Genomic DNA, 20,521 nt, shown 5'->3' with positions numbered 1-20,521 from the left:
TTTAGAGAGAGAAGTGTGTGAGGTTGTGTGTCTTCATCAGAGGTCCATGTAGCGAAGAAACATGAGGGTAGTGGGACCCACTTTCTAGTGGATTAACGATCTTTCTAGAAACAAGATATTTAAATTACAGCCAACCACTGAAAGTAGTTGTTGACTTTGGTATGATGAAATTTTACATGTGACTTAGTATTACTTACATGATTTATCTTTTCTAATATTACTTAAAATCACCTTTACAAATTTCATCATTCTTTTTCCTTCAATAAATAGGTTGTTGAACGCCTCTTTTCCCTTCTGTCGGACTGTATGTGGGAGACACCCATTGCTCAGGCCAAACATGCTATTCAGATAAAGGAAAAAGAACAAGAAATAAAGTTACAGGTAAGCGATTCTTCCAAAAAGGTATTTTTAGACCACACAAGTACCCTGTCTCCTGTCTCTGGATCCCTTCTTCTCTGAGGGACTTGGTTCTACCAGTTACTCCATATTCTCTCTGCACTTTCTTCTTCTCCACTGGTTCTTTCTTCTCAGCTTATAAACATCTCTAATTCCCACCCTCCCAAACTCCTTTTTACCAAGAAGCCTCCCGTGTTCCTGTCTTTTCTTTCATTGCTAAGCTTCTCAAAAAAGTAATTTTATACATGTTGGGGCCACTCCTTAGTTCTCATTTTCTCTTCAACTCAATTGTTGATCTTCCATCAGAGCACCAAAATTAAATCACAAAGGTAAGTGCCAATTGCTAAATATAGGATACACTTTTTTGTCCACATCTTACTCCATCTCTGGAAACTCTAGCCTTCTATTCTTTTCAAAACTACCTTATTCTACATCGCTAGTCCTCTGCCCATCCTTGGTTCCCTCTAGAGGCATCTCTTCTTTGGTGCCACGTTCTCCTAGCCTCCATCCCAAACACTGCTGGCCCTCAGAGTTCCAGTCTTAGCTTTTTTTTTTAAAAATTTTTTTTTTTTTCAACGTTTATTTATTTTTGGGACAGAGAGAGACAGAGCATGAACGGGGGAGGAGCAGAGAGAGAGGGAGACACAGAATCATCGGAAACAGGCTCCAGGCTCCGAGCCATCAGCCCAGAGCCCGACGCGGGGCTCGAACTCACGGACCACGAGATCGTGACCTGGCTGAAGTCGGACGCTCAACCGACTGCGCCCCCCAGGCGCCCCAAGTCTTAGCTTTTCCAACAGCCTCAGTATATCCGGGACCATTTTCACCTGTATGCAGTGCCTTCCAAACTTAAATGCTAGCCCAGGTGTCTCCCCATCAAATCTTTATACGTTTCTCCCTGTTCCATTTTCTAATTGATGGCACCATCATTCACATAGCATTTCAAACCTGAATTCTTGGGAATTCTGGATTTTCCTGATGTCTCCCGATCCACATAGTCATTGGGCCCCATTGATTTTACTTCCTATATAGCTCTTAAATCCATTCATTTAGCTACCTTAATCTTTCTCTTGGTTTTTTGAGTCCACACTTTTTCTGGTTTTCCTTCTATCTCAGTACAGTGACCTCTTCTCATTCTTTTATATTGGTTCTTCCCTCTTCTGTTTAAGTGTTAGATTATCCCAGGCCTCCCAAGATCCCTTCTTTTTCTCACCATCATCCCCATTCCCTTTCCTTCACCCAACAAAACCTTATTCAGACACATATGCTGTTGCTTCCCAAATTTTTAATTCCAGTTCTAACATTTTCCCTGAATTCTGGGCTACCATATCCATCTTCTACTTGCCTCACCACTTGAATGATAGTCTAGTAGGCATCTCACACTTCATAGCATTTTTAGTTCTATCAGATCCTGTTCCTTCCTCAGCTTTCCTATCTTCCTAGTTAGTGACTTGACTAAAAAAACCTAGGTGTTATCCTCTTTCTGTCACCACTACCCTCCCGCCCCCCATTTTCTCCCTCCATACAATCTCCAAGTCCTATTGTTTCCTTTGTAAAATATAACTTGAATTTGCCCACCTCCTCATTTCTCTGCCATCACCCTGTTCCAAGCCACTATCATCTCTGACTTGGACTATGCAGTAGTCTCCTAAATGGCCTTTTTTTCATTTTTAATTCCCTATAGTCCTTTCTCTGCATGGGATTTAGAATGATCTTTTAAATTGTAAGTCATAGCATGCTGGTACTGTGCTTAAAACCTTCCATTGGTTTCTCATCATTTTTGGGATAAAATCTAGAACTATTCGTTCTCCCCCCTTTGCTCACTACACTCAGAACAACTTGCCTTCTTCCTGTTTCTTGAACACACTAAGTTTGTTCCTTCGTTTATGCTTTGCATGGCTATTCTTTCTACCTAGAGTACTTCCCCCATAGGTTTTTCAGATGTCAAGTTCTTCTTACTATTCAGGTCTCAATTATCACTTCAGAGAGTCCTTTCCTTATCCTCAATCTAGAGTTAGTTGTCACATACTCTGTTACGTGATTTGCTTTAATTTTGACATAGCACTTATTACCTGATATTTTTTATTTATCTTCTATTTCTACCTTCTAAAATGTAAGTTCTAATATATATATAAAATATAACATATTATAGTTAATAAATATAATATATATCATATTTTTTAATTAATATATAATATGTAACATATATAATATAAGTTCTGTGAGATCAGAGATCTTATCTCTATCTAATATACTGCTGAATATATAGGACCTGGTATAGTAGTAGATACTTAATACTCATTGAATGAATTAATAAGTTCAAGTTCTCAGTATTTTTTACTTGAACTCTTGTGATAATCTTCTGATTGATCTCTCTGCCTTCATCCTGTATACACCTGGTAGAACAATGTTTCTAAAGCACAGATCTGATTAGAGCTTCTCTATATAAATTTGTGTAGGCACTCCCTGTTATCTGTTAGGTTCAAACTTAAAATGGCGTTCAAGACATTCCATGATGTTCTCTTTTCTCTTTCTAGCCTCCTTTTTTGCTGTCTCATCCTCTAGACATTCCACACTGCTTACAATTACCATAGATCACTGAACTCTTTTGTACCTCCATGCCTTGGCACCATGGTTTATATACTGCCTAAATGTCTTCCTCTTCTTTGACCATCTGCTGAATGCCTCATCATTTAGGACTCACCTCAGAAATCCTCCTCTTTTGAATGCTTTCCTTCTCTTTCCCAAGCATGTTTAGACACTTAAACCTTTTTGTTTCTGCAATACTTGCATGTAACTCTTGTTATTCTCCACAGTACTGGTGGTACTTATTTCTTTGACCCTAATTGGACAGTAAGCTTTATGCATGGACCCCGCTGTATTTATCATTGAGTTTCCTTGCTTACATTGTACCTGGTTCATAGTAGATACTTAATAAATATTTGTGAAATAAAACCAAAGAGTCTTAGAATATATATTAACTGAGATCTGAATTATTCCAAAATACTGACCCAGCTTCCTTTTTGGTAGAAGCAGGGAGAGTTAGAGGAAGAAGATGAGAATCTTCCTATACAAGAAGTATCCTTTGATCCAGAGAAAGCTCAGTGTTGTCTAGTGGAGAATGGACAGATTTTAACTCATGGCAGTGGAGGAAAAGGATATGGATTGGCATCAACTGGAGTAACTTCTGGATGCTATCAGTGGAAGGTATGTAGAATTCCAAGTAGTTTTTAGCATTTTGTGTTTTAGTCCTTACCAAAAAATGTTCTTACCAAAAATGTGTATCAAAAACTTTTTAAAAATCATATGTAGGGACGCCTGGCTGGCTCAGTCAGTAGAGCATGCAACTCCTGATCTCAGGGTTGTGAGTTCAAGCCCTATGTTGGGCATGGAGCCTACTTAAAAAAAAAAAAAATCATATGTAAATGTTTTATCATTATGTAAGATGTTAACATAAATGGAAACTGAATGAAGGTATACAGGAACTCTATTATTTTTGTAACTTCTATAATGTCTTCTAAAGTTACCTGAAATTTTTTTTTTAAATGAACAGTTAAAAAATTATGATAATCCCTCTCATGAGGGATCACAGAGATCATACTCAGCCATGAAAATACAATAATGATGTGATGTTTCTGCCTGGGAAAGCCCATTAGAGATTCCATGCCCAAGATTTTTATTGGGTGCTGGTCACCCTCTGACATAGACTAAAATTTTAGATTCCCAGAAGGAAAGCAGGTGTTTATGTTAAACTATAACGTTGTACAAAACAGTCTAGGCACAATGAGCTACCCTTCTTGTAAAGTTTTTATCACTGAAGGGAACTGGTTATCATTCTAGTTCCAGATGCCAGCCAAGGACCAACATTGCAAGCAGGCCTTTCTATGGATGGCAGTCTCTGCTGTATTAATTCCTTTTTATCACAGTTGACCCCGTTGGCTCTTGGCCATAGTCTCTTTATAGTAAAATTATATAGTGTGTGTGTGTGTATGTATGTATATATATACACATATATATATATACATATATATATATATATACACACACACATACATATATATATGTGTGTAGTATATACTATAAATAATATAGTATATTATTATCAGTAGGGCGCCAGGCAGCAGGGTGAGACCAGCCTGTACTATTGACTTCAGTTATGCTTCCTTGGTGGTTTTAGACTTAGCTAGTTAAAAACAAATCTCATTAACCATAAATGTCTGTCATAGAAAGCCACGTGGATTTGTCTTTAAGTTTTTTATATTAACTCACTTAGGCATCAGTTCAGCACAGCACACCTCTGGCCAGTCCAGGGCTCAGGTAGTGTCATGATAGGGTGTATACACAAGAAATACAATTCTAGAAGGCATACATGCTATCCCTGGAAACAAATAGTTTATAATTGTTAGGATACCCCTAATCAGGTTAAGCAGAACATGTTAACAGGGCCCCAATGTGACATTCCACCAGAGGGCCCCCCACTCTCTATTCCCAGTGCAGTTTGAATAATCTAGAGTCAGTGGGACTCAGATACTGCCTAAAGGCAGTCATTTAAATGGTTTTGTTTTTCTCTGACTTCACTTTATCTGCCTGAAGAGCATGATGACATCTAGAGGTGTGCTGGAAATGTGCAGGTGCTGGGGCCAGCCACCCCCTGTTTCTTACAGCCTGTCATTTGTAATGGGAGGCTCAGCAGTCAGGTTGAATATGAAGTACTCACAGTAGCCTTCAAGACAATATGGATTTTTTTCCCCTCTAAAGAGAAGCAGTTCTCAAAAACAAAGATCATTAATGCCTTCCCCACTCCTCCACACTTCCCAAGGGTCTGGGTTTTTGTTTTTTTTCCCCCCCTTATTCTAAAATCAGTATGTCTCATTTAGTAATTATAACTTCAGATTTTTTCCATCATTTTTTTTGTCTTCATTTAGACCTTTTGTCCAGAAGGGTTGGGTGCAAGGACAAAAGAATTTTCACACAAAAACATTTTCATACAACTTAACCAGAAGAGTTAGTTGGGAGATTGGTCAGGACAAAAGCCCAGTTAAAAAATTTTTTTATTTCAAAATAGAAAGTTTAAAAACCTCCTCTTTTATCCTAATCATTTATGTAGTTAGCAGCCTAGAAAGATAAATCTCTTTCTGTGAGAGCTTCTTTTAATAAAAGGCCTTACTAAAATAAGTGTATCAGAAGAAAGATGTGACATGTAGTCAAGCTATCAGTCTGTTGTTGCAAACTGCAACTAATCCAAAAACCTGAGCATAAGTCAACAGCAGTGGGATGTCCCCAAGAAGAGGTTGACAGTGCAGTTAATTAAGAGTGGATGGCAGGGTTATACTCCCTGGGGTATGCCTTCCTCCAACTTTCTATTTTGAGCAGGAATTGCAAGTTAGGAGTATAATCATTTTCTTTGTCAGAAATATGGAGCCAATTAGTTCAAATTTAGATGGTTCCATAAAAGAAAAAGCCCTTACCCAGGGGTATCTGCAAGTGATCTGGACAGTCCAGCAGAATCGATGATATTTTCATGGTTTTTGGCCCCACAGAGGAGTCCTAAATCCACAACAGTCCCAGAATTTAGGTTTTGTTCATTGGGCCAGTTTCTGTTTTTAAGTTGAGCATAGCTCATGTTAGGTTGAAACAGCCCAAGGCAGATAATTTCAGGTTTTAGATTAGAGTCAGGTCCAGGTAATTAGGATCTATAAATTCAGGATTCTAAAAAGCTAAGCAACTTTTTTGGCAGCAATGAAGCATAGATTCTTGTAAGACCAAACTGCTGTGTTTTAAGTCAAAGTGACAAGTAATACTTTTGTAGGTGGTTTTGTTTGTTTGTTTTGTTTTTGTTTTTTTGCCTTGTCAGTCTTTAGAGTCCAAATTTCGCCAGTCAAAATTTAGGTTGGAAAATCATTAGCCTCTAAGAGTCAGATATCAGATTTTACAAGAACTCAATGGCAAGTAAAACTGCTTTTTAAAACTCTGAAAGTGTATCTGTGTATCTCTCTCTGGAGATTACCACTCTTTTTATTTGGTCTCTCTTTTTCCAGAAGCAAAAATCATCAGTTATGGAAACTTATTTTTGTCTCCAATACTCAAAAGAGTTTAAATTTACCCACTGGTGGTAGAAAACATGGAAGTTGGATCTCCCTAACAATTTTTCTTTTGCAGCTTTCACTGATCAGGATGATCCCTTAGGATTTATTAATTTTACATCAATTTTTATCATACATCCAGATGCAGTAGCCACAGAACACTTGCAAATGCTTTTTTTAAAAATTTACTTTTACCCTCAGATTTCAGGTTTACTCAAAGCCCTAGCAGTAAATTTAGGGTAATTCATTGGGTCAGGACCACTGCTACAGCAGTGGAAGCATCTAGGCTAAAGAAAATATCTAGAGAGGTGTTTGTATTTTCATTTCTTTTTTCTTTTTTGTTTATTTAAAGCTTTGCTCCAGCTTTGGGAACTGATTGATCTTTTTTTCCTCTTGGAGGAAAAAGCAACACAAACTTCTAATATTTTTGATCTACCCAGAACTCTCCTTCAGGGAAATTTGAACTCTTCCCCCTCCTGCCCAGAGGAGAGGCAACTGCAAGTTAATTTTTATTATTTGGCCCATCCAAAGCCTTTTTATAAGGATGTTTGGGCCCCTTTCTCTTCCCGCCTACAAGAGAGCACACTACAAACTTTATCCTCTTTTTGACTCACTTTAGCTAACAGGGCCTAAAGCAGTCACTGGAGTCAGTGAACTAACTCTCCTATGGTTGGATCTATTACTTTTGAATTCCATAGGTAACTTTTATCTCTCTCAACAGATAGCAGTTTACCTGCTGTTCCATAACACCTGTAACTCTGTAGCCCACCAGGCACCAGAGCACCATCTTTTCCCACTTGTCTCTCTCTCTTTTCTCCAAATAATACTGTAACTATGTTTTAATGAGTTAGAATTGTTCTAGTCTAGTGAATTTTCATTTATTTTATAAAATGATGAAATTGTTTCATTTATATGTTATTTTCACTTGGGCTGAAAATGAACTTATCGTATTCCCATAAATGCGTCAATGTTACTTGTGAGCATATTCCCCAGTATTGGTTTATACAGTTAATTATACATAAACAAGTTTTTTGGATATTAGTGAACATTACCATTTTCATTTTAGTTTTACATTGTGAAGGAAAACAGAGGTAATGAAGGCACGTGTGTTGGAGTTTCTCGCTGGCCAGTACATGACTTTAACCACCGTACTACCTCCGATATGTGGCTGTACCGGGCCTACAGTGGTAACCTCTATCACAATGGAGAACAGACTCTGACGTTGTCCAGTTTTACTCAAGGAGATTTCATTACCTGTGTGTTAGACATGGAAGCCAGAACCATTTCCTTTGGGAAAAATGGAGAGGTACTGAAACTCATTGACAAGCATTGCATGTTTTCTTTTTTATTTACACTCAACTCAGTTATTTAAGTGCTGATTACTCAATTAATACGTTATCCACCCTTTGCTTTTTCTCTAATGCCTTTTGGTTCTTTTAGTATTTACCAGGACCACAGAAACAACAGAAAGATAGTAAATTCCCAGTAAGATTTTTGAAGCAGATGAACAAATCAGGATCATTAGTTATATGTGGAATTTTCTTGGTTAGCAGGGTTGAGATTTGATCTTATAAATTGTGTTCTGTCTCATAAGAGCTTTGAGTCTTAATGTAATTAGATATTCCATATTTTTTAAAAAAATGTGTTTTCTTCTCCTCTGCCACACTATAGGAACCCAAATTGGCTTTTGAAGATGTGGACGCAGCAGAGTTATACCCGTGTGTAATGTTCTATAGTAGCAACCCAGGGGAGAAGGTAATGAAACTTCAAACATTTATGCTTAAGTCTAAAGGATATTTGTCTTCTTTTAAATTAATATTTGTTAGGATCAGATAGAGTTTATAAATGGAATAAACTATTTCTACCATTAAAAGTACCTGTTCAGGTAATTTATTCTCCTAGAAAGTTAGATTACTTTTAGAAATTGCCTTTCCTCTTCATTAAGGCACTATTTGATATTCTGGCAATTTGAATGTAATGAGTCAGCTTTCAATTATAGGAATCATAGGCTATAGTTTAGGAGTAATCTGGTTCATTGGCAGTTGTTCATTCGAGAAAGAGATCTAGAAATAATCTTAAATGTAATCAGATACCCTTAGCTGAATAATGGCAGATCCAGTTGTGATATGGAACCTGAGGTTCATTCAGCTGAGGGGGTTCTTATAGATGGTGTTAATTTGAACCCCAAACCTTCAGGAGGACAGTATTAAAGGGCTATACTCTCGCTAAAAACTTTTTTTTTCTTCATCTAAAAGCCAAGAAGAGACAAACGTCTTTGTGGTCTCCCTGTTGCTTTCTTTTCTACCACATCCTTTCACTTGAGGATGAAGTGTGGCCTAGCTCTCGTCTCCAGAATTTCTAGTTCTTTTGTAGTAGAAAGTTTTCACACTGTCATATATCTATAATGGAAGTGCTGAACTTGATCAGTCCTACCTATGAAAGTTACCTTTTATTCTGTGCTTTTAAATGTGTTTTTAAAATTTTCAAGGTCATGTAATTTTAAGCTAGCATTTTATAAGTGAAGGGAGCTGCCTCCTGAGTAGGTAGTCAGCAAAACTGGGGATGAAGTTCAGAGACAGCCCAGTACCTGCAGTCATCCCTTTCCTTGATGATATTCTTGCAGCCCAAAATAGTCTCTGCTATCACCTGGTTAGAGTGATGGCCTATTGCTCCCCAACATCTATGAACCTTGAAGGAATTAATTCACCTGTACACTGTGTCGCAATCAATTTATTCTGTCCAGAAGCCTTTTCTGATAAGTTTCACAGTCTCTGATGAAAACAATATTAATGGTAGTTAACCTCTTTTTGAACATTTACTATGTATCTGGCACTGTAGTAATAAGCAGTTTAAGTACATCGTCTCAATCTTTAACCATAAGAGACAGTTACCATTATTAGTGCAATTTTTTTCAGATGAAAAAACTGAGGTTTAGTGAGATTAAATAATTTCCTAAGATTGTGCAGAATTAAGATCTGGATCCAAATCTTGCTCTTCTTTTAACCTCAGTGTCTTATTTGAAATGTGTGTAGGTTGGGAATATCCCAGTTATCTAGACTCAACAATTTTATCTTTGTAGCCATTGAACAGTGTAAGATGCTCTGAGGACTTGTCTTGAGGATAAGAATGACTAGATTCTCAAGGCTTTTTTGTTGTTGCGTGGGGGGGCAGGGTAGGGAGTAAACTGAGCCAGTCACATACACCTTAGTCTATATCCACCTTTTGGGTGGCTGCAACAGCTCTAATACTCACAGGCTGCAGGAGGAAGTTTAAATAATGGGGCACCTTGTTTCAGAGGACCATACTGCTCCTAACTTTAGTAAATTTGTAATATTTGCTCACTCTTTACCAGCAGCCAGTGGTATAAATACGCATATATATTAGGAGACCAAACACTAGTTCAACATGGGATTACATGTACTAGAATGTATAGTGACTAATGGTTTATAAGAACTATTAATCACACATTTGCCGCCTTCTTTTTTTCTTATAGGTGAAAATTTGTGATATGCAAATGCGTGGGACACCACGAGACTTACTTCCAGGAGACCCTATTTGTAGTCCAGTAGCAGCAGTGCTGGCGGAGGCCACTATTCAGCTTATCCGTATCCTTCACCGAACAGACCGTTGGACTTACTGCATTAACAAAAAAATGATGGAAAGGCTGCATAAAATTAAGATATGTATTAAAGAGTCAGGTCAGAAGCTAAAGAAAAGCCGCTCGGTTCAAAGCCGAGAGGAAAATGAAATGAGAGAGGAGAAGGAAAGCAAAGAGGAAGAGAAAGGTAAACATAATAGACATGGCCTTGCTGACCTCTCAGAGCCGCAGCTGAGGACCCTTTGCATAGAGGTGTGGCCTGTGCTGGCAGTGATAGGAGGAGTTGATGCTGGTCTTAGAGTTGGAGGTCGGTGTGTTCACAAGCAAACTGGGCGCCATGCCACGCTGCTGGGAGTGGTCAAAGAGGGCAGCACGTCTGCTAAGGTCCAATGGGATGAAGCAGAAATTACCATCAGGTATGATCTGTTGAGTTACACTTTTAGCAAACGAGTATTTAATGGTGAAATGGGCCATTGCCTATGGACAGTGAGTAACTGTGTTTTAGGTGAGCCAGTTTTTAAAATAAGTTTTTTTCATACAGTTGGGTATGAGTAATTTGATTTCATAAAGGAATATATCTCAAACCCATGTTCCCTGGAATACTAGTAGTTAATAAAATATATGGTGTTTTGTTTTGTTTGTTTTGTTTTGTGAAGAAATGGTAAGCTCACTAATTTAGGTTTAACTGGGATCCGTCTTTATTTTTCATTTGGCTACTTACTTTTTGATCATTTCCATTACATACTGGGATAGAAAAAAGCCAGCCAGCAGATTTGTCAGTTACATTTTGTGTAGGTGGGCTTTGAGTGTAGGCAGAAACATTTGAGTGACTAAAATTAAGTTTGGGAGTAACTGTGATACAAGTACTCTTACTTTTTTTTTTTTTTTAAGCACATACTTCTGTCCCTTCAGTGTGCAATATTTTGGATAGATATGGAAATTACGTTTATTTAACACAAATGATATACTTAAACGCATTTAGACATGTTTGCAGTCAGATAGGATTTGTGAGAAAAAGAAACTCCGTACGTTTCAAAGGAAATACGTCATGTATCTTCTTTGAAAATGTGGATTTTTATTAATTATAATATGTAACTGTTCATTATATTGCCTAAAGTGATTGCTTAATAGTGTTAATATGACATGGGACAATATCTAAAACAGCGGTTCATAAGATTTCTTTGGAGGCAGTGCTGTTTTAGAATGTAACAATAGCTAAAGATTTCTCGCAGCTGAAAATAACACATGTGTAACCTTTATACACAATTTTAGGAGTTAATGGACCCTACTTTACCCCATTCCACCAAGCTAAGAAACCAATGAAAATTTTACAGTGTTACATGAAAGTATTTACCTTTTCTTTTATTCTTTGCCTTGTTTCAGAAAGGATTTATGATTCCTTATTAAAATGCAAATGTAACATAGCAGAATAATCAAAACAAATAAGGAAATAAGACAAAGGGAAAATAAAGATTAAGGTTAAGCTAAAATTAAGATTTAGGTTAGTATAACAAATTTATGCCACCAAACTTTAGATGCTTGCTAAAGCTGTTACATTTTTTGTGTACTTACATTTTTAAACTTCAGTAAATTTTTGCCAAATATCAGGAAGTGTGTGATCCTATTTTTGCTTAAACTACAAATTAGAGGCATTAATTGAAGACTACAAAGTTATGTTTTAAATGGAAATAAAGTCTTCTCTGAAATAGGTTATAGTCATTACGCACATAATAAGTAAAATTTATTATACAAACTTTCCACATAGCTTATATCAGGGATAGACAGACTACATCTGGCCCACCTCTTATGTTTGTAAATAATGTTACACAGCCACACACATTCATTTAGGTATTCAGTGACTGCTTTCATACTTTGATGGCAGGGTTGAAAGCTATATTTACTATTTGGCTCTCTTACAGAAATTTTGCTAATTCCTGGCTTGCATTGTAGTAACAATATTCTGATTTGAAAGTACATGCACATCTCATTGTTTTTGCATTTAGCATCACATCTCCCCATTTTCTCGTAATAGATTTATTTTTCTCTTTGTAATGATTTCTCTAGTTTGTGTAAATTATGCTTTGTACTGTGTACATGATACATCTTATTTGTTTACATTATTTTCTGTACCTTCCTCCCGTCTATCCCTCACTTGCTTCTTCCTGTGTCATTCTGATCTTTATTAAAGCTTCCCAACTTTTTGGTCGCCTAGTGATACTCCATTGTATAATCTGGAGCCCTGTGAACCATTGCCTTTTGATGTGGCGCGATTCCGAGGCCTGACGGCTTCTGTGTTGCTGGACCTCACATATCTGACTGGTATTCATGAAGACATGGGCAAACAGAGCACCAAGCGACATGAAAAGAAACACCGACATGAGTCTGAGGAGAAAGGAGATGTTGAGCAGAAAACCGAGAGTGAATCTGCTTTAGATACGCGAACAGGCTTAACATCCGATGATGTCAAAAATCAGGGTACCACAGCCTCCAAATCCGAAAACGAAATAGCTTCATTTTCTTTAGACCCAACACTGCCAAGTGTGGAATCCCAACATCAGATAACAGAAGGAAAAAGAAAAAATCACGAACACATATCCAAAAACCATGACATAGCCCAATCAGAAATCAGAGCAGTCCAACTGTCCTATCTCTACCTCGGTGCTATGAAATCACTTAGTGCTCTTCTTGGCTGTAGTAAATATGCTGAGCTGTTGCTGATACCAAAAGTTCTGGCTGAAAATGGCCATAACTCAGACTGTGCAAGCTCTCCGGTTGTTCATGAAGATGTGGAGATGCGAGCAGCCTTGCAGTTCCTGATGCGACACATGGTGAAGCGAGCCGTCATGCGGTCGCCCATAAAGAGAGCGTTGGGATTAGCTGATCTGGAACGAGCTCAAGCCATGATCTACAAATTGGTGGTCCATGGGCTCCTGGAAGACCAGTTTGGGGGCAAAATTAAGCAAGGTATGTTATCTGCTTTTTCTTTTCCTTATGTGTTGTTGAAATTATTCATGTCAGATGTGATATATTCCATAAGTTATTCATCAAAAATTTTTTTGGCCACAGCAGTTTTCACATTGTTTTTCCTTTGCAAGGTAAACAGGTTTTTTTGTTTGTTTCTTTTATATTAATAATTATCTGTTTACCTATAATTTTCTATTTAAAACGTATACAAGCACAGAACTTAATAATTACTACTACGTTTTGTAAAAGTTAACTCATGCCACAAAAGATACTCAATAATTTATTGATCTGATTCAAAACATATATAGTATATATACTGATATCTTCTCAGAGACATTTTTTAAAGTATTACTTTTATAGATTCTGTATTGTAGGGAAAAAAAGCCCTTATTTTATCTTTATCTTCACCTTTTGGAATATGAATTCTGAGATAAAAATGAAGTTTATTCAGTAAATATTTACTGAGTCCCTGTTATATGCCAGGTACTCTTCTTGGTTCTTGGAAAGTCAGCAGTGAACAGAGTCCCTTGCCTTCATGGAACTTCTTTTCCTTTTTTCTTTTTTCCCTTCCTCTTCCTCCTACCTTCCCTTTTTCCTCACTCCCTTTCTTCCTTTCATAGATTAAATGGTAGATAGGCAGAAGGAAGTACATGTTGCATATAAATAGTATTAAGATCATGATTATGTAGGTATGTGGCCATTTAGCAACCCCAATAGAATTAGCTGTCTTTGTGGTAACTGCTATCTTGATATTCTCTTTATTTGTAAGCTCCCTCACTAGATAAGAAAAAAAATTATAAATACTTTGTAAGCTCTTAGACATTTTAATTAATTTTTTAGTTCTTGGGAGTAGTTTATTTTGTGAGACATTGTCCTTTTTAGAGCATGGGGTTTCTATCTAGATTTGTATTGTATTTACATGTATTACTTGTATTTACATGTCTTCATCTTTGCCTATGTAAAGTCTAAAGATAGGCACATCAAAATCAAAGTGCTAAGAAAACACAGTTTTTAAAAAAAATATATTGTTTTTTTACTTGAGAGCAAGAGAGAGCACATAGGGATAGAGAGAGAGAGAAACTCAGGCAGGCTCCATACTCCGTGCAGAGCCTGATGTGGGGCTCGATCCCACAACTCTGTGATTGTGACCTGAGCTGAAATCAAGAGTCGAACACTCAACTGACTTTGCCACCCAGATGCCCAGGAAACACAGCCGTTTTTTTAGTTTGTTTGTTTGTTTGTTTAGAGAGAGAGAAAGAGAGAGAGAGAGAGAGAGAAAGTCGGGGAGGAGGGGCGGGGAGAGAGAATCCCAAGCAGGCTCTGTGCTGGCAGGATGGAGCCTGATTGCAGGGCTCAATTCCCTGAACTGTGAGATCCTGTCCTGAGCCGAAATCAAGAGTGGATACTTTAACTGAGCCACTCAGGTGCAACCAGGAAATAGAATTTTAATGATTAGATAGATAACCTTTAGAGAACCTCTAGTCAAATCATAAAAACAAAAGTGAGACTATTTTTGTTTTTATTTTTATTTTTTTTAAGTTTATTTTGAGAGAGCACGCACGTGCAAGCCGGAGAGGGGCAGAGAGAGAGAGAGAGAGAGAGGAAATCCCAAGCAAGCTCCGAGCAATGAGCACAGAGCCCACTGCATGTCTTGATCTCAGGAATTGTGAGATCATGACTTGAGCAGAAATCAGGAGGTGGTCTCTTGACTGACTGAGCCACCCAGGTGACTTCTTTTTTGTTTTTAAGAGAACCTTCTTCTCTAAAAAAGAAAATTTATTACAAAAGTGTATTTATTAGTAGAGTCTGTAGTAAGGCTCTACAGTAGTGAATACAGGGTGTATATATGCAAGAACATTAAAAAAATATGATATGTCATAGAAATTGGCACTTGGGAAATATATTTAGAAACTTTTCATATTGTAAGTTTTTCATTTATATGTCACTTGTGATAAAACAAATCCTTACTACTTTCTTAATATTTACCTTGGTTTATAGAGATTGATCAACAAGCTGAAGAAAGTGACCAAGCCCAGCAGGCACAAACACCAGTTACCACTAGCCCATCAGCCTCGAGCACAACTTCCTTTATGAGCAGCTCGCTGGAAGACACCACGACTGCCACCACTCCAGTCACTGACACAGAAACAGTACCTGCATCTGAATCCCCAGGAGTGATGCCACTTAGTCTTCTCAGGTAGGGAAGTTGACCTTTAACATCTGCCGTATTGATGCCTATGATTCTGAACATGTGATTGTTCTGTCAGTGAAGAATGTGCCCAACTAAAGGCATTCTAGAGCTAGGAGGAACCTAAGAGATCATAAAGTCAAACCCATTTTGCTAAAGTTGGGAATGCCCCTCAGAAGTTAAATAACTTGCACAAGTCTCATAGCCAGTGGAGGGGTGGTCTGGATTTATCATCCATGCCACCGACAGTCAGATAGTGTAGGAGTCTATCTCCTTATAATGATCTTTTCTTTTCTTTCAGCTAGGCTTTTGGATATTTTTTTCCTCAAAAAGTAAATGCTTGTATTGAATATTAGAGCCTCAAGATGGAGGTCACTTCCATGAAAATAATTTTCTCTAGTTATTTCCCTTTTAAGCATAATTTCTTAATTATACTTTCATTCTTACTGTAAGATCAAATAAGTCTACTTTTCAAATGAAAGAGCCTGTCTTACAATAGATACTTCTTCAGCCAACCCTATTTTAGTAGGTTTGTAAATTCCAAATAATGTGTGAGTTTTCTTTTTGTTTCACTTTACCAGTTATATACACAAAATGAAAACTTCTAAGAGAAAATCATTAGGGAGCGACTATTTTGTGAGCTCCCTTAAGTAGGGCCTAAGTGAAATAAAGAGCAGTAGAATGGTTGGTCTCCCTTTTTCTTCTTTCTTTCCCCCCTTCCCATAATTGACAGGTTATTATCATTCCCATTGTGTAGACTGACATCTTAGAGAGTAGGAGAGGGGCTATTACTGTAATGCTTTTCAATTTTTGGTGTCCACAGGAGCCACCTGGGAGGCTTTTTAAGGCTCTGGGACTGTAAAGTATCCCCCTGTCTCATTCAGTAGGTCTGGTGGGGCACAGTTTGCATTCTAATTAAGGTTCCCCAGTGATTTTTTTTTTTTAATGTTTGTTTTTGAGAGAGAGTGCGCATGTGCATATAAGCCAGAGGGGAGCCAAGAGAGAAGGTTGTCACAGACGATCTGATCTGATCCGAGGGTGGGCTCTGCGCTGAAAGCAGAGAGCCTGATGCGGGGCTTGAACTCATGAACTGAGAGATTATGACCTGAGTCATAAGGGACCTGACCGGACCCTTAATGCAGTAGTCTTTAGCTCACACAACTGAGTTACTGCTCTGGTCTTGGGCAGGAGGAGTAATAATCCTAGCAGCTACCATTGCCCAGTCCTCACATATCCTAACCCTCTCACTTGATAACAGTTCCACGGGGGTGCTTCTGTTCAAGAAAGGAGGAAAAGAAGAATGATAGGATATTCTAATATGGTTTTTAATCCTTGTTGCCTTCCAAGCTGTGCAGTGTAGACATGGCATTCACTGGTAGAATAATATTCCCTTGCTCTCACAGGCATTCATAGACCTTGTGACTCCTCCTTTCTTCTCAGTCTTTGCCTGCTGTTGGCTGGGACTGTATTAGAGCTGCTGTTGTCTCTGCCTGACTAAGCATCATTTAACACTAGAAAGATCAGGGAACAACTGCTGCCTGTGTGAATATCATGTATCAGTTATTTGACTGGGTAGACAGTATTTTTTGATGCTTAAAAGGTTATTTTGTTGGACAAATCTAAAGAGTAGACAGTCAATGAGGACCTTCCTGGATTTTATTCTTAAGCCAGTGTGTGCCTTCTCAGCCTGAGGGGGCTGCCTCTCTTGTACCTTTCCCCCTCTACATGGCTAGCATACCATTCATATGCTGTTTTTCAGTTGTGTTAAGTGACTGGGCAGTTCTCTTTTCTTTCCATAACTTACCTATAGTCTATTACTTTGAATACCTGTGAATAATTTCATGGCTATCTAGTAAATTTATATTTGAAGTAACTGTAACTTAGCTATCTTTAAAATCCCTTATTCTTTAACTACTGTGTACCTATCAAAATAACCCTGTCATCTTCTTATAGTAGAAGGAAAGCTCCATGAAAGCAGGGATATTTTAAAAATCTGTTTTATTAATTGCTGCCTTCCCCTCACCTGCTATGTTGCTAGCATTTTGCCAAACAAATGGTAACATATTACTTTTATAGTAAATGTATCCTATGTGATAATGATTATTAAAATTGTTGGGAGTCTTTCTCCCCTCCTCCATTAAACCATAGCTAACTTAAAGTTTTCCAGGTTGAATATTCTTCTATAAGAAGACTGTGATGTATGTATTATTTTCTAATTGGATTTTTATGCTAACCATTATTGTTTTCTTAAAGGCAAATGTTCTCTAGTTACCCAACTACCACTGTACTTCCCACACGTCGTGCACAGACTCCTCCAATATCATCGTTACCAACCTCTCCTTCTGATGAAGTAGGAAGAAGGCAAAGCTTAACTTCTCCTGATTCCCAGTCAGCAAGGCCAGCTAACCGCACAGGTGCGTGTGCTGTCATGCACTATGACACCCAAACCTCTTGGCATTCCTGATGTGTGGGATTTCATAACGTGGGCATTGTGTTTTTTCTCATTGAAGGTAAAACAGTGATTTTGATTAAGGGTGATCTGTCCTATCAAACTAAATTGTCTTCTCTATTTTGAAGCTGTAGATTCATTTATGGCTAGTTGGGAGAGAAAAGGTATGCTATACATCAGTCATACTAGACCCTTCTTATTTTCTGTTATAGGCATTTTTAGTGTTATGAATTTCCCTTCACCATTGCTTTTGCTGTAACCTCCACATTGTGAAATGCTGTGTTTCCATTTTCATTCAGTTTAAAGTACTAATTTACCATGGATATCTTCTTTGACAATTTTGGTCATTTAGAAATATGTTATTTTATTTCCAGATCTTTAGGAATTTTCCAGATGTCTTTCTCTTACTAATTTCTAATTTCATTGTTATCAGAGAATGCATCTTGTATAATATGAATTTTTTTAAATTTATTGAGACTTATTTTATGGCCCAGAATATGGTCTGTTTTGGTAAATATTCCATGTGACTTGGAAAAAATGTGTATTATGCTATTGTTGAGTGGAGTGTTCTGTAAATGTTTGGTCAGTCAAACATAGGTAGTTGATTGTTTTTTCAAGTCTTCTTTATCTCTACTGATAAAGAAGTATCAGTAAATATCAGTATTTGGTCTACTTACTGTATCAATTATTGATAGAGTAGTGTTGAAATCTCTGCCTGAAATTGTGGATTTGTTTATTTCTCCTTTCATTTATCAGTTTTTGTTTCATGTCTTTTAAAACTCTCTTTGGGTCCATAAATATTTAAGATTCTTATGTTTTCATAATGAATTGATCTCTTTGTCATTACCAAGTGACTCTCTTTACTCCTGGTAATATTCTTTGTCCTTAAATCTGCTTTATCTGATACAAATATACTAGTGTTAGGATGGTATGTTGTCTCCCATCATTTTTGCCTTTTACTTTTTTGTGTCTTTATATTTAAAAGGGGCTTTGTAAAGGCAGCCTATCATTGGGTCTTGCTTTTTTCATCCAACCTGGTATTCTCTATCTTTTAATTGGTCTCTGTAGACTGTTTACATTTAATGTGATAATTGGTAGGGTTGTGTTTAAAGTTATCATCTTTCTGTTCACGTTGTCTGTTCTTTCTCTTTTCCTTCTGTTTGTCTTTTTGTTAAATTCATATTTTATATTATTTCATTTTACCTCCTTTGTTGGCTTATCAGCTGTATGTGTATTTTTAGAGATTATTTTCAGGTCTATAGTATACATTTTTAATTATTACAGGCTACTTTCAAGTACCACTTCATATATATTAAAAATTCTAACAATGGTATACTTTTATTTCCCCTTTCTTAGTCTTTGTACTTTTATCATACATTTAATATACACATAGGTTATAAAGCCCATAACACATTGTTATTATTTTTGTTGTAAACAGCCAGTTGTCTTTGCAAGAATTTGAAATCTAAAGTATGTATTTTATATTTACCCACGTATTTATCAGGTCTTAGATTCTTTATTTCTTTATGTAGTTCCCAATTTCCATATGGTATAATTTCCTTCTGCTTTCCCTTTAACATGTCTTGTAATGATCTGCTAGTGATGAATTCTTTTGGCTCTTGTATATCTAAAAGAGTGTATTTCACCTTCATTTTTGAAAAATATTTTCTCTGGGTATAGAATTCTAGATTCACGATTTTTTTTCTTTCAGTGCTTTAAGATCCTCTGCTGTCTTCTGGCTTGCATGATAACTTTTCTTTCATTCTAATCTTAATATAATATGCCTTTTTCTCTGGCTGCTTTTAAGATTTTTCTGTTTTATCACTAGGTTTAAGCAATTTTATTATGATCTGCCCTGATTTAGTTTTCTTGTGCTTGGGATTTATTGAGCTTGTTGGATCTGTGGATTTATAGTTTCATTAAATTTGGAAATTTTTAATTCATTATTTTTCAGATGTATTTCTGTTGTATAACTCCATTTCAGTGTCTATGGTTATGTGTATACAAGGCCACTTGAAGTCGTCCCACAGATCACTAATGCTTTGATTTTTTTTTAATATCTTTTTATTTATTTTTTATTGTTTATTTATTTAATGTCTGTTTCCATTTTGGATAGTTTTTATTGTTGTGTTTTCTGGTCATTAATCTTTTCTCCTGCAGAATCAGATTTGCTCTTAATCCCATCTAGTACTTTTCCATTCATACATTGTAAAGACAGTCTTCCATGTCTTTAACATGCTTATTAATCTTTTCTCTGCCTTATCAAATACATGGAATAACAGTCAGTTCTCACTATTAGGATAGTTATGTTCTTCTATAAAGTCACTGTGAACACTGAATTAGTGAAAAATGAACCATTACTCCTAAGGGAGAGATAAGGGTAGGTTTTTGTGAACTTCTGGTCACATTTTGTCAAGTATATAACCTTGTTTTATGTATGTTTCTATTTAAATACATTATATTTAATATATATTATTGATTCATTAGCATTGAACTCATGGCCAAGAGCCTTAACTCATGGCTGAATGAAATTTATGTGACACATACATTTTCTCCATAAGGCATATCGTAGCCTTCTTGGACTTAGAAACACTAGACAGGGACTCCTGGTGGCTCAGTTGGTTAAGCCTCTGACTCTTGATTTCGGCTCAGGTCATGATCTCACAGTTCGTGAGATTGAGCCCCCAGCATTGGGCTCTGTACTGACACTGTGGAGCCTGCTCGTGGATTCTCTCCCCCTCTCTCTGGCTCTTCCCAGCTTGTACGCACACACTCTGTCTCTCTCTCAAAATAAATAAATAAACTTAAAAAAAAAAATAAACTAGCAGCATTTCAGCACTATG

General features: G+C 37.0%; 1 protein-coding gene across 11 annotated transcripts in view; it reads left to right on the top strand.

Moving 5' to 3' along the window:
- The window catches only part of HERC1 (HECT and RLD domain containing E3 ubiquitin protein ligase family member 1), a 189,982-nt gene that overhangs the window by 118,435 nt on the left and 51,026 nt on the right, over positions 1-20,521 (top strand). For 9 of the 11 annotated variants that reach the window (XM_086710897.1, XM_086710904.1, XM_086710902.1 and 6 more), the window contains 8 exons: positions 271-381; positions 3,427-3,603; positions 7,546-7,785; positions 8,151-8,234; positions 9,973-10,493; positions 12,266-13,041; positions 15,040-15,238; positions 17,483-17,643. In XM_086710897.1, the coding sequence (XP_086567023.1) occupies positions 271-381; positions 3,427-3,603; positions 7,546-7,785; positions 8,151-8,234; positions 9,973-10,493; positions 12,266-13,041; positions 15,040-15,238; positions 17,483-17,643 (2,269 nt within the window). The remainder of the gene's footprint in view (positions 1-270; positions 382-3,426; positions 3,604-7,545; positions 7,786-8,150; positions 8,235-9,972; positions 10,494-12,265; positions 13,042-15,039; positions 15,239-17,482; positions 17,644-20,521) is intronic. The other 2 variants (XM_086710898.1, XM_086710901.1) reach the window with 2 other exon arrangements.

This window comes from Puma concolor, chromosome B3 (genome assembly GCF_028749965.1).
Source record: "Puma concolor isolate L17-30 chromosome B3, mPumCon1.1.hap2, whole genome shotgun sequence".
Classification (NCBI taxonomy): Eukaryota; Metazoa; Chordata; class Mammalia; order Carnivora; family Felidae; genus Puma; species Puma concolor.
This window is presented reverse-complemented; position numbering and strand designations above follow the sequence as displayed.